The 16,495-nt window shown below is 47.0% G+C and overlaps 1 protein-coding gene across 2 annotated transcripts in view; it reads right to left on the reverse strand.

Annotated features, from left to right (window-relative positions):
- GNB5 (G protein subunit beta 5) overlaps positions 1-9,463 on the reverse strand; it is a 40,007-nt gene extending 30,544 nt beyond the window's left edge. Inside the window, exon 1 of one of the 2 annotated variants that reach the window (XM_081831095.1) lies at positions 9,242-9,463. In XM_081831095.1, coding sequence (XP_081687221.1) covers positions 9,242-9,353 — 112 coding nt within the window. In that variant the 5' untranslated portion in view covers positions 9,354-9,463. The remainder of the gene's footprint in view (positions 1-9,241) is intronic. The other variant, XM_081831094.1, reaches the window with a different exon arrangement.
- Between the last annotated feature and the right edge of the window lie 7,032 nt (positions 9,464-16,495).

Genomic DNA, 16,495 nt, shown 5'->3' on the forward strand with positions numbered 1-16,495 from the left:
CATTGGTCTTTCTCTGATTCTCCTGTTTGTGTGTGTGTGTGTGTTTTGGTTTTGTTTTTTACTATTATGCCTTCATTATGCTCTCTCTTTTAAACTCAGGAGAGGGTAGAGACAACACTGTCATTCTGTCTTTGGGTTTAATACCCCACATCTTCCAAAGCGTTTCCATCTCTGTGTGCCGAGAGATCCACAATGAGGCTACCTCATATACATATGGCTGCCTTCCCCCATACAGAATTCTCCCACTGAAGGGCTGCGGCTCTGCGAGGTGGGCAGGGTGAGCAGCAGAGCGAGACTGAGGCTCACCGGGGTTCTTGGGCTAAAACAAGTTCATACAACCAACTGGGAGTGAAGCCGGGGCTTCTGGTTCTTTAACCTACCTTTCCAATCACAAGGAAAAGTGACTTTACAAAAACTGTCCCATGGTGGCAGAATGTGCACCCATGCCGCTCAAGAGCAGGCACCGTGACCCCTAGCTGATGCCCTGTACCTAGCACAGGCCTGGGACACGTCGGGGCTCCATTCCCGTGCTGCAGACAAGAACGGACGAGGGAGCCACCACATGGCGCACCAATGTGTTTTACTGAAAACTTCCGCTATCAGTGGAGATCACTATTCTAAAAGTCTAAACACATGACCTACAGGAGCAACCCACACCAGGGAGGAGCTCCAAAAAGGAATCTCGCAGGGGCTGGGCCCACGGCCTCTTTCCTGAGCCTGTCACTGAGGAGTCCCAGAAGGAGCCACGTTCCCATGAAGAGACCGTCACGTCCGGGCCCCGCATCCAGAGGTGAGGAAACTGAGGCTGGGGGACCCCATGGCTTCGCCCCCTCATGCAGTGCCACTGCCCTTCTAGGTAGAGGCTGTGCCAGAAGGAAAAACTGGGGCTCCTAACCGCCCCCCCTCCACTTCTCCTACCTCCAAACCTCCCAGCTGGGCCTTTCCCCCAGGCAGGTGAGAAAGAGGGAAAGGGGCATCCGAGGCAAGGGGCAGGCCCAGGAAAGGCGTGATGTCTCGGCGGAGCAGCGCAGCATGGGGGGTGTGAGGCAAGGCAGCTGGCCCTCTTCCTTCCCAGGAACCACTGCCCCTTGCTGGGGAGTGCCACCTCCCTCACGGAAATGGGGCAGGGAGGGCTGGACTGGACTGCGGCTCAAGCCCGTGACAACAGTGCCCCTTCTCAGAAATCCTCCCTCCCTCCCTCCCCCCCGTCTCTCTAAACACTGCATTGTGTATCTCCTAAAAACAAGGAACTCTCTTACATAGCCACAGTATATTATCAAAGTCAGAAAATGAACACTGGAACAATGCTATGTCCAATCTACAGACCTTATTGAGATACTCTCCATCGTCCCAATAATATCTTTACAGCAAAAGAAAATCCAAGACCACGTGCTGCCCTCAATTGTCATGTTTCTTTGGTTTCCAGCTACTGAGTTTCCCAGTGTGGGCCTGTCTGCCGCTTCCTCAAGATCAGATGCAGGTGATGCGTGCTTGGCAGGAACGCCACAGATGGATGCTGAGTCCCCGCCAGTGCGCCCTGTCAGGAGGCGCCTGCTGTCCGTTGGGCTCGTCACTGGCACTGTGCACGCTGACCATTCAGTTGAGGTGGTGTCTGCTGGGTTTCTTCATTGGAGAGTTACCGTTTTGCCTTTTGTAATGAAAAAGTGTCCTGTGGGGATATACTCTGAGACTCCACAAATACCCCGTCACTCATCAAACTCCAATACCCTCTTTTTAACATCTTTTCAGGAGTCTTGCCTGAATGGGTGATGATGATGGTTGGCAAGTGATTCTCCTAATTCCATCATTCCTTCTGCATTTTTAGGTGGCTTTCTAATAAAAGGAGCTTCCCCTCCTCTTCAGTGTATTTATTTGTCCATTTATATTAGATGGAACTCATGGATTCTTACCTTATTCAAGGGGTTATAACCCTTTAGTATTATTATTTATTTTTATGCTCAACTAGTCGCTGATTTGCTCAGTGGGAGCCCCGTCAAGCAAGCGCCCAGACCTTCTGACATGTCCCTACCGTTCTCTAAGCATTTCTTATTCCAGGCTCATGTTCTTTCCCTGCTCTGGCCCTAGAATCAGCCACGTCTCCAAGAAGTCTTGGTTTCGTTTAGTTGCCCCATTCCTTTGTGATAAAAAAACAAGACTGTGAACAAGTTAAAAGTCTCTGTGAAAACCCAACTATAAAAAATCCTTGCTGAACTATAAGGTACTACGTGAGGGGCGCGTGGCTGGCTCAGTCGGTGGAGCGTACAACTCTTGATCTCCAGGATGTAAGGTAAAGCCCCATGTTGCGTGTAGAGATTACTTAAAAATAAAATCTTAAAAAGGAAAAAGTACTACATGAATGTGCAATTATTATGCTATCACTTCTGCTAAAACATTGCATTCTTTATTACCACAAATGGCACACTAGTTTTTTACAGATACATTCTTAAAAACATACTGAATATAGTTTAAAGACGGCAAATTTTCTAAATTCTTAGAGGCCATTTACACAAGCCTGTACCAGCTCTGAGTTGTGAGCATATTTTGTTTAGTGTTTTGTTTTCAAACTTCACGTCAATATTATTGCAGCTTTCCCCAGTTCAGCGTTCGGACAACCACAGCTATTTTATGTCCCTCTCATGAAAATAAAAAAAATTAATGAATTAAAAAGATGACTCACCCAACCGATATGGGGCCCTCCTTATATAATGTGAATCTGACCACATCCCAGCTACTAATTATTTTTTTCTCACTGCATTTTCCTTTCCCATATATAGGTTTACTCCCAACCCACTCCATCCTGTTTCTATCTGGCCAATCTCACATCTGTTAAACTGAAGAGTTACAGCTTGAATGGTATCTCTAGAACCCCGAGTATGTGCCAAGTACTGTGCTGGATGCTCGGGTACAGAAAAGAATAGGACGGTCCCTGCTCTTCCTGAGCTCATGGTCTGCAGGGGGCAGACTGCAGCTGCAGCGCGGGGACAGAGGTAACCCGGCTGACTGCTGGCAGGTGTGCCATCAGGAGACAGGCACCTGGCTTTGAAGGATCCACCGGAACTGGAGTAAGGAAAGGGGAGGTTGAATCACCTTCCAAATTTTGCACCAATATACAGTCTTTGATGGCCACCATTTGGTAGAAGATCTAAGGAACGGAGGATGAAAAATTATCCAAAGCTACTTCTAAAAAATTCATTTTGGAACCCAAGTGTCCATTGATAGATGAATGGACAAAGATGTGATATATATATACACAACACACACAATGGCATACTTCTTATAAAAAAGAATGAGATCTTACTATTTGCAACAACATGGATAGACCCAGAGGGTACTATGCTAAGTGAAGTCAGACAGAGAAAGACAAATACCATATGATTTCACTTATATGTGGAATCTAAAGAACAAAACAAACAAAAAGCAGAAGCAGACCCATAAATACTGAGAACAGACTGATGGTTGCCAGAGGGGAGGAGGTGGGGGGATGGGCAAAATGGGTGAAGAGGATGGGAGGTACAGGCTTCCAGTTATGGAATGAATAAGTCACGGGGAGGGTGGGGGGATGGGGTAACTGGGTGATGGGCATTAAGGAGGGCACACGTGATGTGAGGAGCACTGGGTGTTATATGCAACTGATGAATTACTGAATACTACATTGGAAACTAATGATGTACTGTATGTTGGCTAATTGATTTAAATTAAAAAAAGAAAAAAAAGAGTAAGTCACAGGGATAAAACAGGGTAACAGCATAGGGAGTACAGTCAATGATATTGTCTAGTGTTGTCTGATGACAGATGGTAGCTACACCTGTGGTAAGGAGAGCATAACCTACAGTTATCGAATCACTGTTGTACACCTGAAACTAACGTAACATTGTGTGTCAACTATACCTCAATTTTAAAAACTACAAATAAAAAAATTTTAAAAAATGGATCCTGTCTAATTCTACCCCTGGACTGAATGGAGTGGATATAAACAAAACCCTCAAACACTTGGATGGAAGGAAAACATCTGCAATCACATTACCTCATTTGTGCTTGAGATTTTGGAATTGCTCCAAAACGTATATTAGCTACACACAGAAAAAAACTCCCCAAAATTCCCTAATTAAAAGCTGGATAGGCTAAGCAATGGTACAGTCTTTCAGATGGAGTACTATATGGCTCCATACAATAATTTCAAAATACTGACATTAAAAAGAATGGCAAAATGACACGGGGAACTATTTAATTCATTGCGTTAAATTGAAATTAGGCTCAAACTTTAAATCTAGTACAATCCCAAGTACGCTCACAAATAATATGCACAATCATAAAATCATAAACTATGAAATATATCAAAATATTAAAATTGGCTACCCCTGGGTGGTGGGGTTATGAATGGCTTGTTTTCGTCTAGATTTCTAAATTTGTTATAGTGGGCCTTAGCTTATTATGATGGTGCCCTAGATTCACTTGTGTGAGCTAGATTGTATGCAATTATGGATGCAGAGCCAAAGCAAAGGGAGAGGAGATGAAAGGCAGGTTTGCTCTCCGTTCCCTCTCATGGCTGCAGGCAGCATGTGGTCGAAAGCAGCAGGGAGAGGATTAGTTTGTAGGGAAACTCACATCTAGCCTCAGGCCACGCGGCCTATTTCCTTAGAACGCAGAAAAAGTCAGTCAACATATTGGCTTCAGACTAATCCAGAAATTCGGTTTTCCTCGATTTCTCCCTACACCATAAAATCAGAATAGTCCAAGGCTCCAGTCATAATATAGCCTTTGAGAATAAAACCTTTCACAAAGGTACATTTAGAACAGATAGAAAAGTGAATAGCATCTGATGATAAGTCCTGCGAACTTGACTAAATTTCAGCTGGATTTGTACTTGAAATTACATAAATCTTCTTTGAGTGGCTTTGTTCCTACACTAGATTAGAATCTGCCCCCAAAGAGGCTGGGAATCTGGAAGAAGCCCCCCATAGCCCCACGAGGCTGCCATACGTGCTGGCTGAAAAAAACACAGTGTGCCTCCTGACCTGCTTTCAGCCTGTTTTCTGGATCATTCTTCAGTTTAATTTCAAGTTAAGGACTCTTTAAAGTTGAATTCTCTTCTTTGTTCTTGATCTTGACTCCCATTCCAGTACCCATTTTTTATTATAAAAGCAGGAAATGCACAGATGGGTATAAATTGAAAAGTACCTCCGCCTCCCCTCACTCCCCTGGGCCCTCTCTAGAGATAACAAGTTTCTCACGTATCCTGCCACAAATTAAATGCATATTTGTTTAAGCTTGTTCACGCTAATGAGATCATGTTAAATATACTGCTTGGGACTTTTTAAATTTAATGTTGAGATCTTTTCATACACACACATGGATTTTTTTTTTTCCTTCTTAATGGAAATCTCAACTGCCTGAGAGATGGCCTAGCAGGGTGAGAAGGAGAGCTAATACCAGGAGCCTGAACCCTGGCGTCTACTCCCCCATTCTCCCTTAGAGTAGCTGCAGAACCTTAGGACATTCCCTTTACCCTTCCCTGGATCTCAACAGTCTCCTCATCCATAAGGGTTATAGGGAGGAGAAGGAAACTTTTTGTGCCTGAGGACTGAGGCTGAAGCAGGTGACCCTTCTAGTTTTGAGAGCCTGTGATAGGACCTCCGAAGATGTCCATGTCTTAATCCTTGGAACCTGTGAATATGTTCCCTTACACGGCAAAAGGGGCTTTGCAGATGTGATTACGTTAAGGATCTTGAGCTGGGATGATTACCCTGCTTTATACAGGTGGGTCCACTGTAATCACAAGGGTCCTTCTAAGAGGGACGCAGGGAGATCAGAGTCAAAGAAGGTGAGGTGATGACAGAAAGGTCAGACGATGTGGGGCCACAAGCTGAGGATTGCAGGCAGCTTCTAGAAGCTGGAAAAGGCAAGGAAGGGACTTTCCCCTAAAGCTTCCAGAAGGAATGAAGCCCTGCTGACCCACTGTAGACTTCTGATGTCCAGAACTGTAAAAGAATACATTTATGTTGTTTTAAGTTCCTATGTTTATGGAAATATGTACAACAGCAATAGGAAACCAATACAAACTATAACCTCATGATTCTAAAATGTCTTACAATCAAGCAAGGGAACACTTACCTATGGTAGAAGGTAAGCAGAAGGCAATAAGGGGAAACATCTAGGGAGGAGGAAGATCTGGAGGAGTAAGGGGAAAGGCAGGGGTATGGGGCCTGGGGCTATGGAGTTTGATGTAGGCTGCCTTCCCCTTGGGCCACCCATATAAGCCACTTCCTCTATTTAATGTTGGCCAAGGGTCTGACTTGGGGATGAGGGCCCAACAGTATGGACGTTGGTCTGAGGGTCAAAGGGATGGGAGCTGAAGATGTGAGGGTCTGGAGTTGGGTAAAGTTTGCTTTTCCTCCAAGCTCAGGCTATTTTGTTGTGTTTTTAGGCAAGAATTTGGGCAAGTCAGAGCTAATAGAAGGCTGATCAACCCAGTTTGCCCAGGACTAACGGGTTTTCCAGAATGCAGCACTTTCCATTTTAAAACTGAGAGTCCCAGGCAAACCGGGATGCCTTGGTCATCTTAGCTTGTGGCCTGAATATGTTCCCTAGCTAGGGTAGGGGGTCACAGGACCATTTATATAACAACACCAAAATGCAAAAACGACAGGCTCAGTAAGAGGCTGAGAGACTGGTAGAGAGAAGAGCCCAGTGATCATGGATCATGGAGATCTCTGGAGGAGAGGGTATGGTCAGAAGAGGAGGAGCAGCTCTGAGAGCTAACGAGATCCAGGAGGCTGTGATGGAGTGAGAGGCCAGCGTGTTACAAGGGTCACACTTGTGAACCCTGAAGACACCAGGGACGGGGCAGGGCTTAGGTCAAAAGGAAGGCTCACATTAGGTGCCAAAGGCCGTAAGAAATGAGGCAGCCTGGCTGGGGAGGTCAGGAGCCAGCAGCATGGAGGAGGGGAAAACAGGATGTCACTTGAACGACAGGAGCCTCAAAGGAGCAGAGGTATTATACAGGTGTAAAGGAGAAGTGTTGGGGGGAATAAAGCTGCAGGGGAAATAAAGGGGAACATGGCCATATGACTTCTGGTCTCTTCAACTCCAAAATGCTGACTTCTATGCAGGTGAGGATAGGTCTTTCCACTGTGGGTCCCTGGTTTCTGAGGATACTGCATCCTTGGCAGGACGGGGGTTCCCTGGTGAAAAGCTCTACCTTGACTATCTCTCTGCCTTAGGGCCATTTCCCAAGTCACAGAAAAGGCTGAGAGGTTCCCAGCGGGCAGTCTGCACTGCTGATGAAGAGAGTTTCTGGAGAACCTCCTCTGCACAGAGCCCAAAGGGGTTGGGCACAGAGTTGAAGTGAGGCTGGGCTGGAGTTCTGACTGCCTGGGCTGGAATCCTGGTCCCACCACTCACTGGCTACAGTCCTCTGGCAAGTCCTTTCACCCCGAGGTGCCTCAGTTTCCTCATCTGTAACATGCAGAAGTCAGATGACCTACCTCAGAGGCCCCCACACCACACTTACAGCATCATCCATAGCATCTGCACAATGTAGGAGTTTGCAAAGTGAAATGAGACAGAATTTTTTGTCTGGTGCCTCCCAATTTCTGTTCCCTACCGTTGCTGATAACAGAAACCCAACTTTATTTGGGGATGATAATGTGTCCAGCTCACTTCTCCCTCTCCCAGCCTCCCTTGCAGTAGCTATGTGACCTACTTCTGGCCAATAAAGTACAAAATCTGTTGGGAGAAAGGAGGCTTTGGGGAAAACTTCTGCTTTCCTGATAGGAAGGAGAGCCAGAAGCTGGTGCCCACATTCCCCCTTCTTGCCCTGGATACAGAGGTTATGTTTGGAGCTGTGGTGGTCATATTATAATCGTGGGGCTAATGCCAGTGGAGCCTGGGTCCCTAATGGCACACTGGGCAGCTGAGCCAAAGCTGGTGATCACCGACATTCTTCCTGTTATATAAGGAAAATCACTCCCAATTTGCTTAGCTACTTTATTTGAAGTTTATAGTTAATTGTAGCTGGACATATCCCTAAATGATATAGGGGTTTAGTGTGTCTCCGATTTAAAGGAGGCCCCTACGAAAGCACCATGCACTCTAGATTCAGGTCATCTGCTTCTATCAAGTGATTTTCAAAGAAAGGCATCAGGTGCTAAACGACCTAGCATGAACCCCATGTTTTGTCTCCAAATAGATTTTAAAAGGGGTGGCACCAGATAGGAATGGTAGGAGCACAATGTATAGGGGTGACTGAGGGTACCATGGGGGAGGCTGTGCTCAGCAAAAGGGAGCTGCCACCCTCGGAGCTGAAAAATAAGCAGATAAAGCCATTTCCCCAAGCCTGGCCCTGAGCCCAAACTCTGCTGAGGACAAACCATCTGACGGTAAAGGGAAGCGGATCCCACCAAGAGTCATTTAAACTGGCTATTTAATTGCTCCCTCATAAAAATCACTGAGCCGTTTCTGAATTATGGTAGTGGTCAATAAATAAGTTTATTTACGATTGCTATTGCTCTTTTATGCCAATCGCACCGCATCCATTCAAAGGCTTCTTAAACAGCCTTAAATGAATGAAATGATTGGATTTGGTAAGCTCCTCTGCTTTTTTCCCCCCATCCGGTTCTCCACCCCCAAGGACAGGGGGCAGACTGGAAAAAATGAGGTTTTAACTCAGAGTCTGCTTCCTTGTAAAAGCAAAACTGAGAAAAGACACAACAGTGATGGAGAAAGCTAAATGATGTAAAAACAAAACAGTTTACCCTAGGCCGCGCCCACAAAGGCTCGCTGCGCTGGCTACCGCCGACACCCCCCTCCACCCGGCTCGGGCAGAAATGCGATCAGTTCGCATCTTCCAAGCAGGTGATGGAGGGAACTGTCCCAAGATCCTTGGGAGGTGGAGTGGGGGGGTATGCGGGGCGGGGGGCAGAACAGAGGCCAGGGGCGGCGACCACCGGCGCCCCCGCCCAGAGGCGGAACGGCCTTCGCTAGCGGGCGGGGGCTCTGCAAGGTGTCCGGCGCCTCCGAGGGCCGCCAGGCTCGGGCGCCACAGCCGCGCAACCCGGGGCTCGGGGCCGCAATCCACGCCTCACCTGGCGCCCGGGAACCGGGCGCCCATCCTCGGCGCGGGCGCTGGCCTGGCTCCCGCCCAGGCCCAGCCCCCCACCCCCCAACCGCACTCCCTCGGGGGCCGGTCTGCTTTCCTCGGCCCGCCTCCCCGCGCGCAGCCCCCGCCCCGGCCCGCACTCACGCTCCACGTCGTGCAGCTTGGCCCGCTCTTCCTCCAGTTTGCCCTTGAGGCACTCGGCCTCGCTCTTCAGCGACGCCAGCGTCTGGTTCTCGTGCAGCCCGTCGGTTGCCATCTTCGCGCCGGGACGCGGCAGGGAGGGAAGCGGAGAGCGGGGATGCGGGTGAGCGGGCGACGGAGGCCTGGCCGGCGAGCGGGCGGGAGCGGCCCGCGGCGCAGCTCCAGCCGCCTTCTCGCCGAGCGCGGCCCCGCCCTCCGGCGCTGACGCGGGCAGCTGCGAGCCGGGCTGCGGAGGCCCACTCCCCCCTCTCGGCCCGCCGCGCCCCGGACACCCGCGCCCCCCCCCGCCCTGGCACCTGCAGCGCGAGCCTGGCGCTGTGCCCAGGGCGATGCCCTCGGTGGCGCTGCTGCGCACCCCACCCCGGAGAAGCAGGGAGTGTCGTGCCCATTTTACCGGTGGGAAAACCGAGGCTCGGATGGTAACGAAACTTGCCGGAGGACGCGCACGTAGTGAAACACCAAACTGGGATTCCAACCCAGGACTGCCCGGCTTCTGCGAGTCGGTGAAGCCCCACTGACACGGCCTTACTACCCGCCCCTTCCCCGGCACCGATCTCCCCTCAATGGGACTTGATAAGCTGCCCAGTGGCGGCTACCTGCAGAGTAGATGAGCGAGGAGTGGGCAACGAGGCCCAGTCGGCACCACTGATAACGCTGATACCGGCCTGGTCCTGGGTAGCTCTGGTGCTCCCCCCAAAACGAACTTAAATATACTTAAATATACAAAAATAAAACGAAATCTGGTTTCTGAGACGCTGTCAAGGCTTCGCAGCATTAGGAAGCGCACTGCGGGGTTTGCTTTCCCTCTCTTCACACAGTCCCTGGCCTGGGGTTAGCAAAGGAGGTGCTGGCAGGGTTGGAATTAGTACCCCGGGGTGTACTGAGCCCACACTCAGTGATCCCAGATGTGTCACTTCTGAGGCAGCTTCCTCCACCTTAGAATGAAAGGTTGCTAGGGTTCTCTCAAGGACGCAAATTTAGTAACTTCATGGCAGGCTCAAGCATCTCTTTTCCCCGGGTCCCCTGCAGTGCCAGGCACTGTTCCAAGCACTTCATATTACTAAATCGCAACAGTCACCCTGAATGGATACCGTTATCCCCATTTTACAAACGAGGACACCGAGGCCCAGGTTAAATGATTTGCTTGAGTCACACTCCCAGAAAGAGGCAAAGGCAGGATTTGGACCTAGGCAGTGTGGCTTCATTTGGCTACATGCCTCTGGACTTCAGTGTGGAGGACCCAACAGGTGGCTTCTCCCTTTCCCCCCATCCATGACCTGGCGTGTATGTGCGTGTGTGCAAAATGGGAAGGCAGATCAAGGTGACAAATTTCAGAGCAAACATTCCCAAGCAGGATTTTGGGGGCCGCTCTCACCCCCCCACTCCCTGAGGAATCTGGCCTCTACTTGCTGTCCTGGGCAGCTCTTTATCAAAGAAAAGTTGGAAGTAATCTGTATTCATCTAGACATGGTGGTCTAAGAGGTTAGATTCTGAGCTCCTCAGTTTCCTTATCTGGAAAATCTACTTCAGAGGGCTGTTATGAGAATTAAGTCAGATAATGTGAGTGAACCTCTTAGCAGACTTCTCCATCACAGCAGATGCATATTAACTACCAGCTAGCTCCCTTTTCCCTTTCCATCAATATAGGTTTATTCATCATTTATCCTCAGTATTTAGCATAATCACTGGTATATGGTAGGTATTCAGTTAATGTTAGTTTATTAAGTGAATGTATAAAACAATATATAATTAAAATAAAAACAAATATATAAAATATCAATATATAAATATAAATGCTTTAGATTCAGGCAACTATTTATGAAAGTGAAAATATGACATCTGCTTCAGAGTTCGTAGAGCAAAAGTTTAAGAGCACAGTTTCCATCTACGTCATTCTGCCTGAGGATAAATCTTGGCTGTGTGGTGTGGCCTCCGGTAATTACTTAACTTCTCTGTGTCTCAGGCTCTTTATCTGTAAATGGATAACACCTCCTCAGAAAGGCCTCACCAGGGCTGACCAAGCAGAGCATTCAGAGCTGGGCCTGACACAAACTATTTGCTCATTAAGCCTCCTTGATACACTCGAGCGATTCACATGAAGTAATTTCAATGAGACACTAGGTCATGGGAGACACTTCTCACCAGCGTCACTCAGAAGGCCTAGCCAAACAGCATCCTCTCATCACTTCCTCAGTGATGCCTTGTGGCCCATCATGGGATGTGTGCCTGCTCGAGGTCTGCCTGTGTGTGATCTGGGCTGAGTGGAGCTTCACGCTGGGGTGTGCCCTTCTCTGGAGGTTCTCTCTGTAAACAGATCCCAAACGTCCTCCATTCTAGAGGCTCTACCATCCAGAGATAAGGCCATGTGACTTCTTAACAGATGGGAAAGTTTGCAAAGTGCCTTTCTGTACTTTGGTTTTAACTCCCTTTTCTAAGTAAGGAAGCCGGAGATCAGAAAAGTTGAGGTCTGCTACATTTCGGCAGGGGTGGAGTCACAGCGTTGCCCCTGTTCATGAAAAGGGCCCGCGGGGGTGGGGGGGGGCTTACACAATCGCAAACACCCAGGTGAAAATTAGCTGTCAGTCATTTGGATGTCTCCTCAGCCGCAGGAGGTTGTCTGAATATTTGGGAACCCCCAAGTGCTTGTGGAGATGGCCCGTGACAGTTTCCTGAAAAAGCTCTCCAGGCAGAGCCTCTGCCCTGGGGAGAACCTATGATGCTACAGGATGTGACCACAGGGACCCTGGGCTCCCGGTATCCACACAAGAAGTTGTTTAAAAAATAGAAGAGCTAAGATTAATAAATAGCACTGCTGCGGGATGGTAGGGCCACCGGAAAGCAGGCTTATTTTAAGAACTGAATGTCGTCAGTTCGATGATGTGCAGAGCCATGTTTAGAACACAGTGTGCTGCAGGTAGAAGCCCGTTACACTAAGCCTGAATCTTGTGACACCAGGACTATTGTGCTGTCCCAAAGCCTTTGTGTCTCTCTGGGCTGTTTACTTGCCATTTGCTTTACGAGAATAATTTTTTAAATGTAATTACTGTCAGGGGTTACAGTGGGACCAAGAGGCTGACTACTGCCTTTTCCTCTTCAGTTGGGTAAAATGTAAAAACCACCTTTCCTCTCTTTGATAGATGGTTTTAAATGTGTTGATAATCGGGGGTTTCCAATTGGGATTTTGGAGAAGAGTACTTTACCACTTTTGACCAGGTGGGGGCTCTGCTGAGCCGTATTACTGAGCATGGCTTTGCAAATCCTCTCAGGGCTTCTGCCATGCTATGGGCATTTTGCTACAAAGATCTGAAAAGACCTGTGCATAGCCACCTCTAGTGAGGACTGATCTGTGTTCTTTGAAAAATGTAAGGATTTATACTCAGTCCCTAGCCCTCACTGAAATCTTAGGCCTAAGGAGCATGTTTCCTTGAACTTAATTTTGCTTACTACTGAGGCCCTGTAGGGTCCCGTCTTCAATAGAGCTGTTCCTAGGAAAAGCTGGACCACGGCCTTAGAAGAGGCACTTCCAGGCTGTTTGTTTGCCAGAGTCCCTTTCAGCTGGGTTGCTTGCCAAGCAGACAGAAAGCAGAAGAAAAAAGCATTAGCCCTAAAAAAAGTAGTCATCGTTAAAACATTCATTGAGCAGGGCCGTGCTGGGTACTGTTTTAAATGCTTTATCAAATGAACTCATTGAATTCTCACAAAACCCTATGAGATAGATGCTATTATTCCTATTTTACATATGGGAAAACTGACCTCCTAAGTCAATTGAGATCTGTTGGCACCACCACCAAGGAACATAACCAGGATTTGAACCCAGGAGGTCAGAGAGTCCACACCGTAAACCCCCACGCATACTGCCTCACTCAGTCCAAGTGTGCTGAAGATGTCTGTGTGTGTAAAGTGATTCTATGGTAACTCATCTGTCACAGGTCCCTGACATTAGACATCATTTTAAAACAAGATAACCACTTTTTTTGAAGTGGCACTTACAATTTCTGCACACATTGAACAGTAGCTGAGCTGTTGAGATTTCTTGAAAACTGGTCTCAGAGCCCGTTGTTTGAAACATTTGTCACAGGAGCCAAATACATTAACGAGAAAGGTCTGATCACACATTTTTCATCCAAAATGAAGCTGAAAAAGAGAGAGAGAGAAAGGGAAGTTTGTGCACGAGAAAAGCCAACAGAAATAGCTTTTTAAAACTTCATCTTCCTTTGATCACGGTGGTTGCTCAGACTTCTACATGTGGGATAAAGTATACGCAGTTAATTTATAACCTTTGATTTATTACAACATGCTGGGTCAACACCACCTCGTTTATTTAATCAGTAAGAAAGCATCAGACAATAGGTTTTCTGGGGTTACCATTTAACTGGCTGTTTTGGCAGCTTACAGACATGGACACAATTGATCTTTGCAGCACAGTATTAATCCTGTGGGGCTCTGCAGTGGAAAACGTCTTTGTAATGGATGCTATAATTTAAAACTTAAAAAAAAAAAATTCCTCCTCTAAGGGTAAACTTTTGGAGTAAAGACGAGAGTCAGAAAATGGTAGAGCCTGATCTCAACCAATACCGTAAGGCTGAGTAAACGTAGTATTGGTTCTCTGCAAGGGACACATCCTGTTTATTAAACATTTGACAGCCACAGACCCAGGGTCCCTGTCTGTCCATCCAGAAGTCAACAGACAGGCCCAGGCCACTGAAGGGAGGGCAAACTTACACAAGCAAAACCATCTGGTGCCTAAGGGTGCTGGCTCTGGCTGACCAGATCCTGGCCCCACTACTTAAGCAGGTTACTTGAGCTTCTCTGAATCTTTGCTAATCAATCAAATGGGGATCTTAACATCTACTGTCACAGGGTCATCAGGGGAATTATGAAAGACAGTGCATAAAGCTTGGCTCAAGGCTGGAATACAGTGAGTACTCCACAGACAGCAGCAGCAGTGGGAAGACGGGGGGCGGGATGAGGCTGGAGATGTGGAAAAAGCAGAAGTGAGCCTATGGCCACACTTCAGGCAGAATGTGATGAAGGCCTCACATAAAGCAATGGTGTAGGATGGATTTGGACCATGCTTACGAAGAAGGAGCTAGACTTGGTGACATGCAGGGACAAGGAGGGAGAGGGGTCTGTGAAGCCTCCTGGGTTTCTGTTTGGGAGGCTAGGCATTGTGGTGTCACTGTTGGAGATGAGGACAAGGAGGTTAAGGGGGGCAGGGGGCAGCCATCATAGCCGAGTGGGCCACATCAAGTTTCAAAGAAATGACCCCCTGAGTATAAAGAGATTTGGGGGCACTGGTCTGAACATTTCAACAGAGCCAAATTTGAGAGGAACGTATTTGTAGGGCTGGTGGCAGTGGGGACACCTCAAAGGGGGAATGTCTACCATGCAGAGGTCACCATGGGACTGGAGAACGAATGGGGAGAGTGAATTGGGTTGACCTCCTACAACAAAGGGGCAGTTGATAGTAGTTCTTGAGATCTCTAAGTGTCAGAGAAGTAGAGGACAGTCCCTTAAGGATGAGAGATCAGAAGGGAACCAGCTACTGACCACCACGGAGTGCTTGGCCCTGACTGCTCACAGCCATCCCAGGAAGGAAGCAGATATCGGTGTCATAGCTGAAGAGATACCTCAGGATTAAATAAGTTCAAGGTCAGCAGTGGAGCCCGAATCTGTATGTAGTGGGACCCCACAACCCTTCTGGTGAAGCTAGCACAATCAGGTTTCTCTGCCTTTTCATAAAACATGAGTTAAAGAAAGCAAAAGGGCCTGCCCACTGGAGCCTAGCCTTTGGCGAGGACCCAGTAATGTTGTCCCCCACTGCCCATGCCTGCCAGTTACAAGGTCATGCTGAGGGCTCCAAGTAATAGCATTAGGAAGGTGAGCCATGGGTTTTTCAGCAAGGGAGCAACGTCATTTAAGTGGATTATTCCAGCATTTGCGCTTCTAGAAGTAGGTCAGAGAGAGAATGTACAGCAGGAAAATCAACTAGGGTAAGAGATTGTTATCATGTTCTGGGGAAGAGGAAATGAGCTCTGGACAGAGGGGCAGCTGGGAGAATGGAAGGTGAAAGGAACCGCGGGGACCAAGTGGAGAAGGAATACCAGGATGGCCAGGAGTTGTGGGAGAGCAAGGAAAAGGGAATATTCCAAAGGCCAATATTCCAAATCTGGAGAGAGACACTGTTCTCCTTCCCAGACTGAATTTTAAACTTTTTCAAATGATAAGGCTGTACATGTTTATTATAACTGGAAACAGAAGGACATGAAGAAGGAAAATTAATCACCTACATGCCCTATAATAACAGAGATTGCTATTAACATTTTATGTTTTCTTCTAGTGTTTTCATAAGCATGTTTATACTTTTTTAAAAAATCAGAATTGTGTGCAATATATAATTTTGAACTTTAGTTTTTTGCTTACTAGTGTTTTTGTCTACACGTGCCATTGCATATTCTTAGAAAACATCATTTTCTAATGGAGACCATAAGTTTTGAGACATAACAACCTTAAATTGCTTCACATGGCTAGTATTTTAGATCTGATTGGTTAAGCATGGGCAAGCTACAAACTAAACTGAAATATTACAGTATTTAAAACTAGAAATATTATACATGGGCATTTTAGAGTCTGGAAAAATCAAAAAGGGATAAGGAAGAAAATAATCACCTATAACTCCACTGCCCAGAGAGACTCGTGGTCCACATTTTGGCATATGCAAGAGTAGATTTTATATTTTTTATATACTGATGTTTTTCATTAAGCATTTATATCATGGCCAAATTTAATTGTAGTACATTCTACTATCCTTATTGTCAATAATCCTTTTTATGATGAGGGAACTTTTAATAGCTAGGACAAATGCTTCAGTGAGCATTTTGACAAGATAAAAATGTCCCATTTTAACAAGGCTTGACATGAAGTTTTCTGAGTAGTCCATAGAATTTCTCAGACCTTCCCCTACCCCAAGCCAAGCACAAAATTTCTTTGCAGTGTTTCACCTAAATATATAAATTAAAAATTACCAAAAAACCCACCACTCCATATTTATTTTTAAAAGTACAGACCAAAGATAGAAAGTCAAAAGTGTAAGTCCCTCCTACTTGCTCTGCATTCTCTCCTCATATTTAGATTTGATGCATATTCTTCCAGACTTTTCTGACACCATAGATGCGTGTGAGTTACACAAATAAGGCT

This window comes from Leptonychotes weddellii, chromosome 9 (assembly GCF_054177405.1).
Source record: "Leptonychotes weddellii isolate Sample4059 chromosome 9, ASM5417740v2, whole genome shotgun sequence".
NCBI classification, from domain to species: Eukaryota; Metazoa; Chordata; class Mammalia; order Carnivora; family Phocidae; genus Leptonychotes; species Leptonychotes weddellii.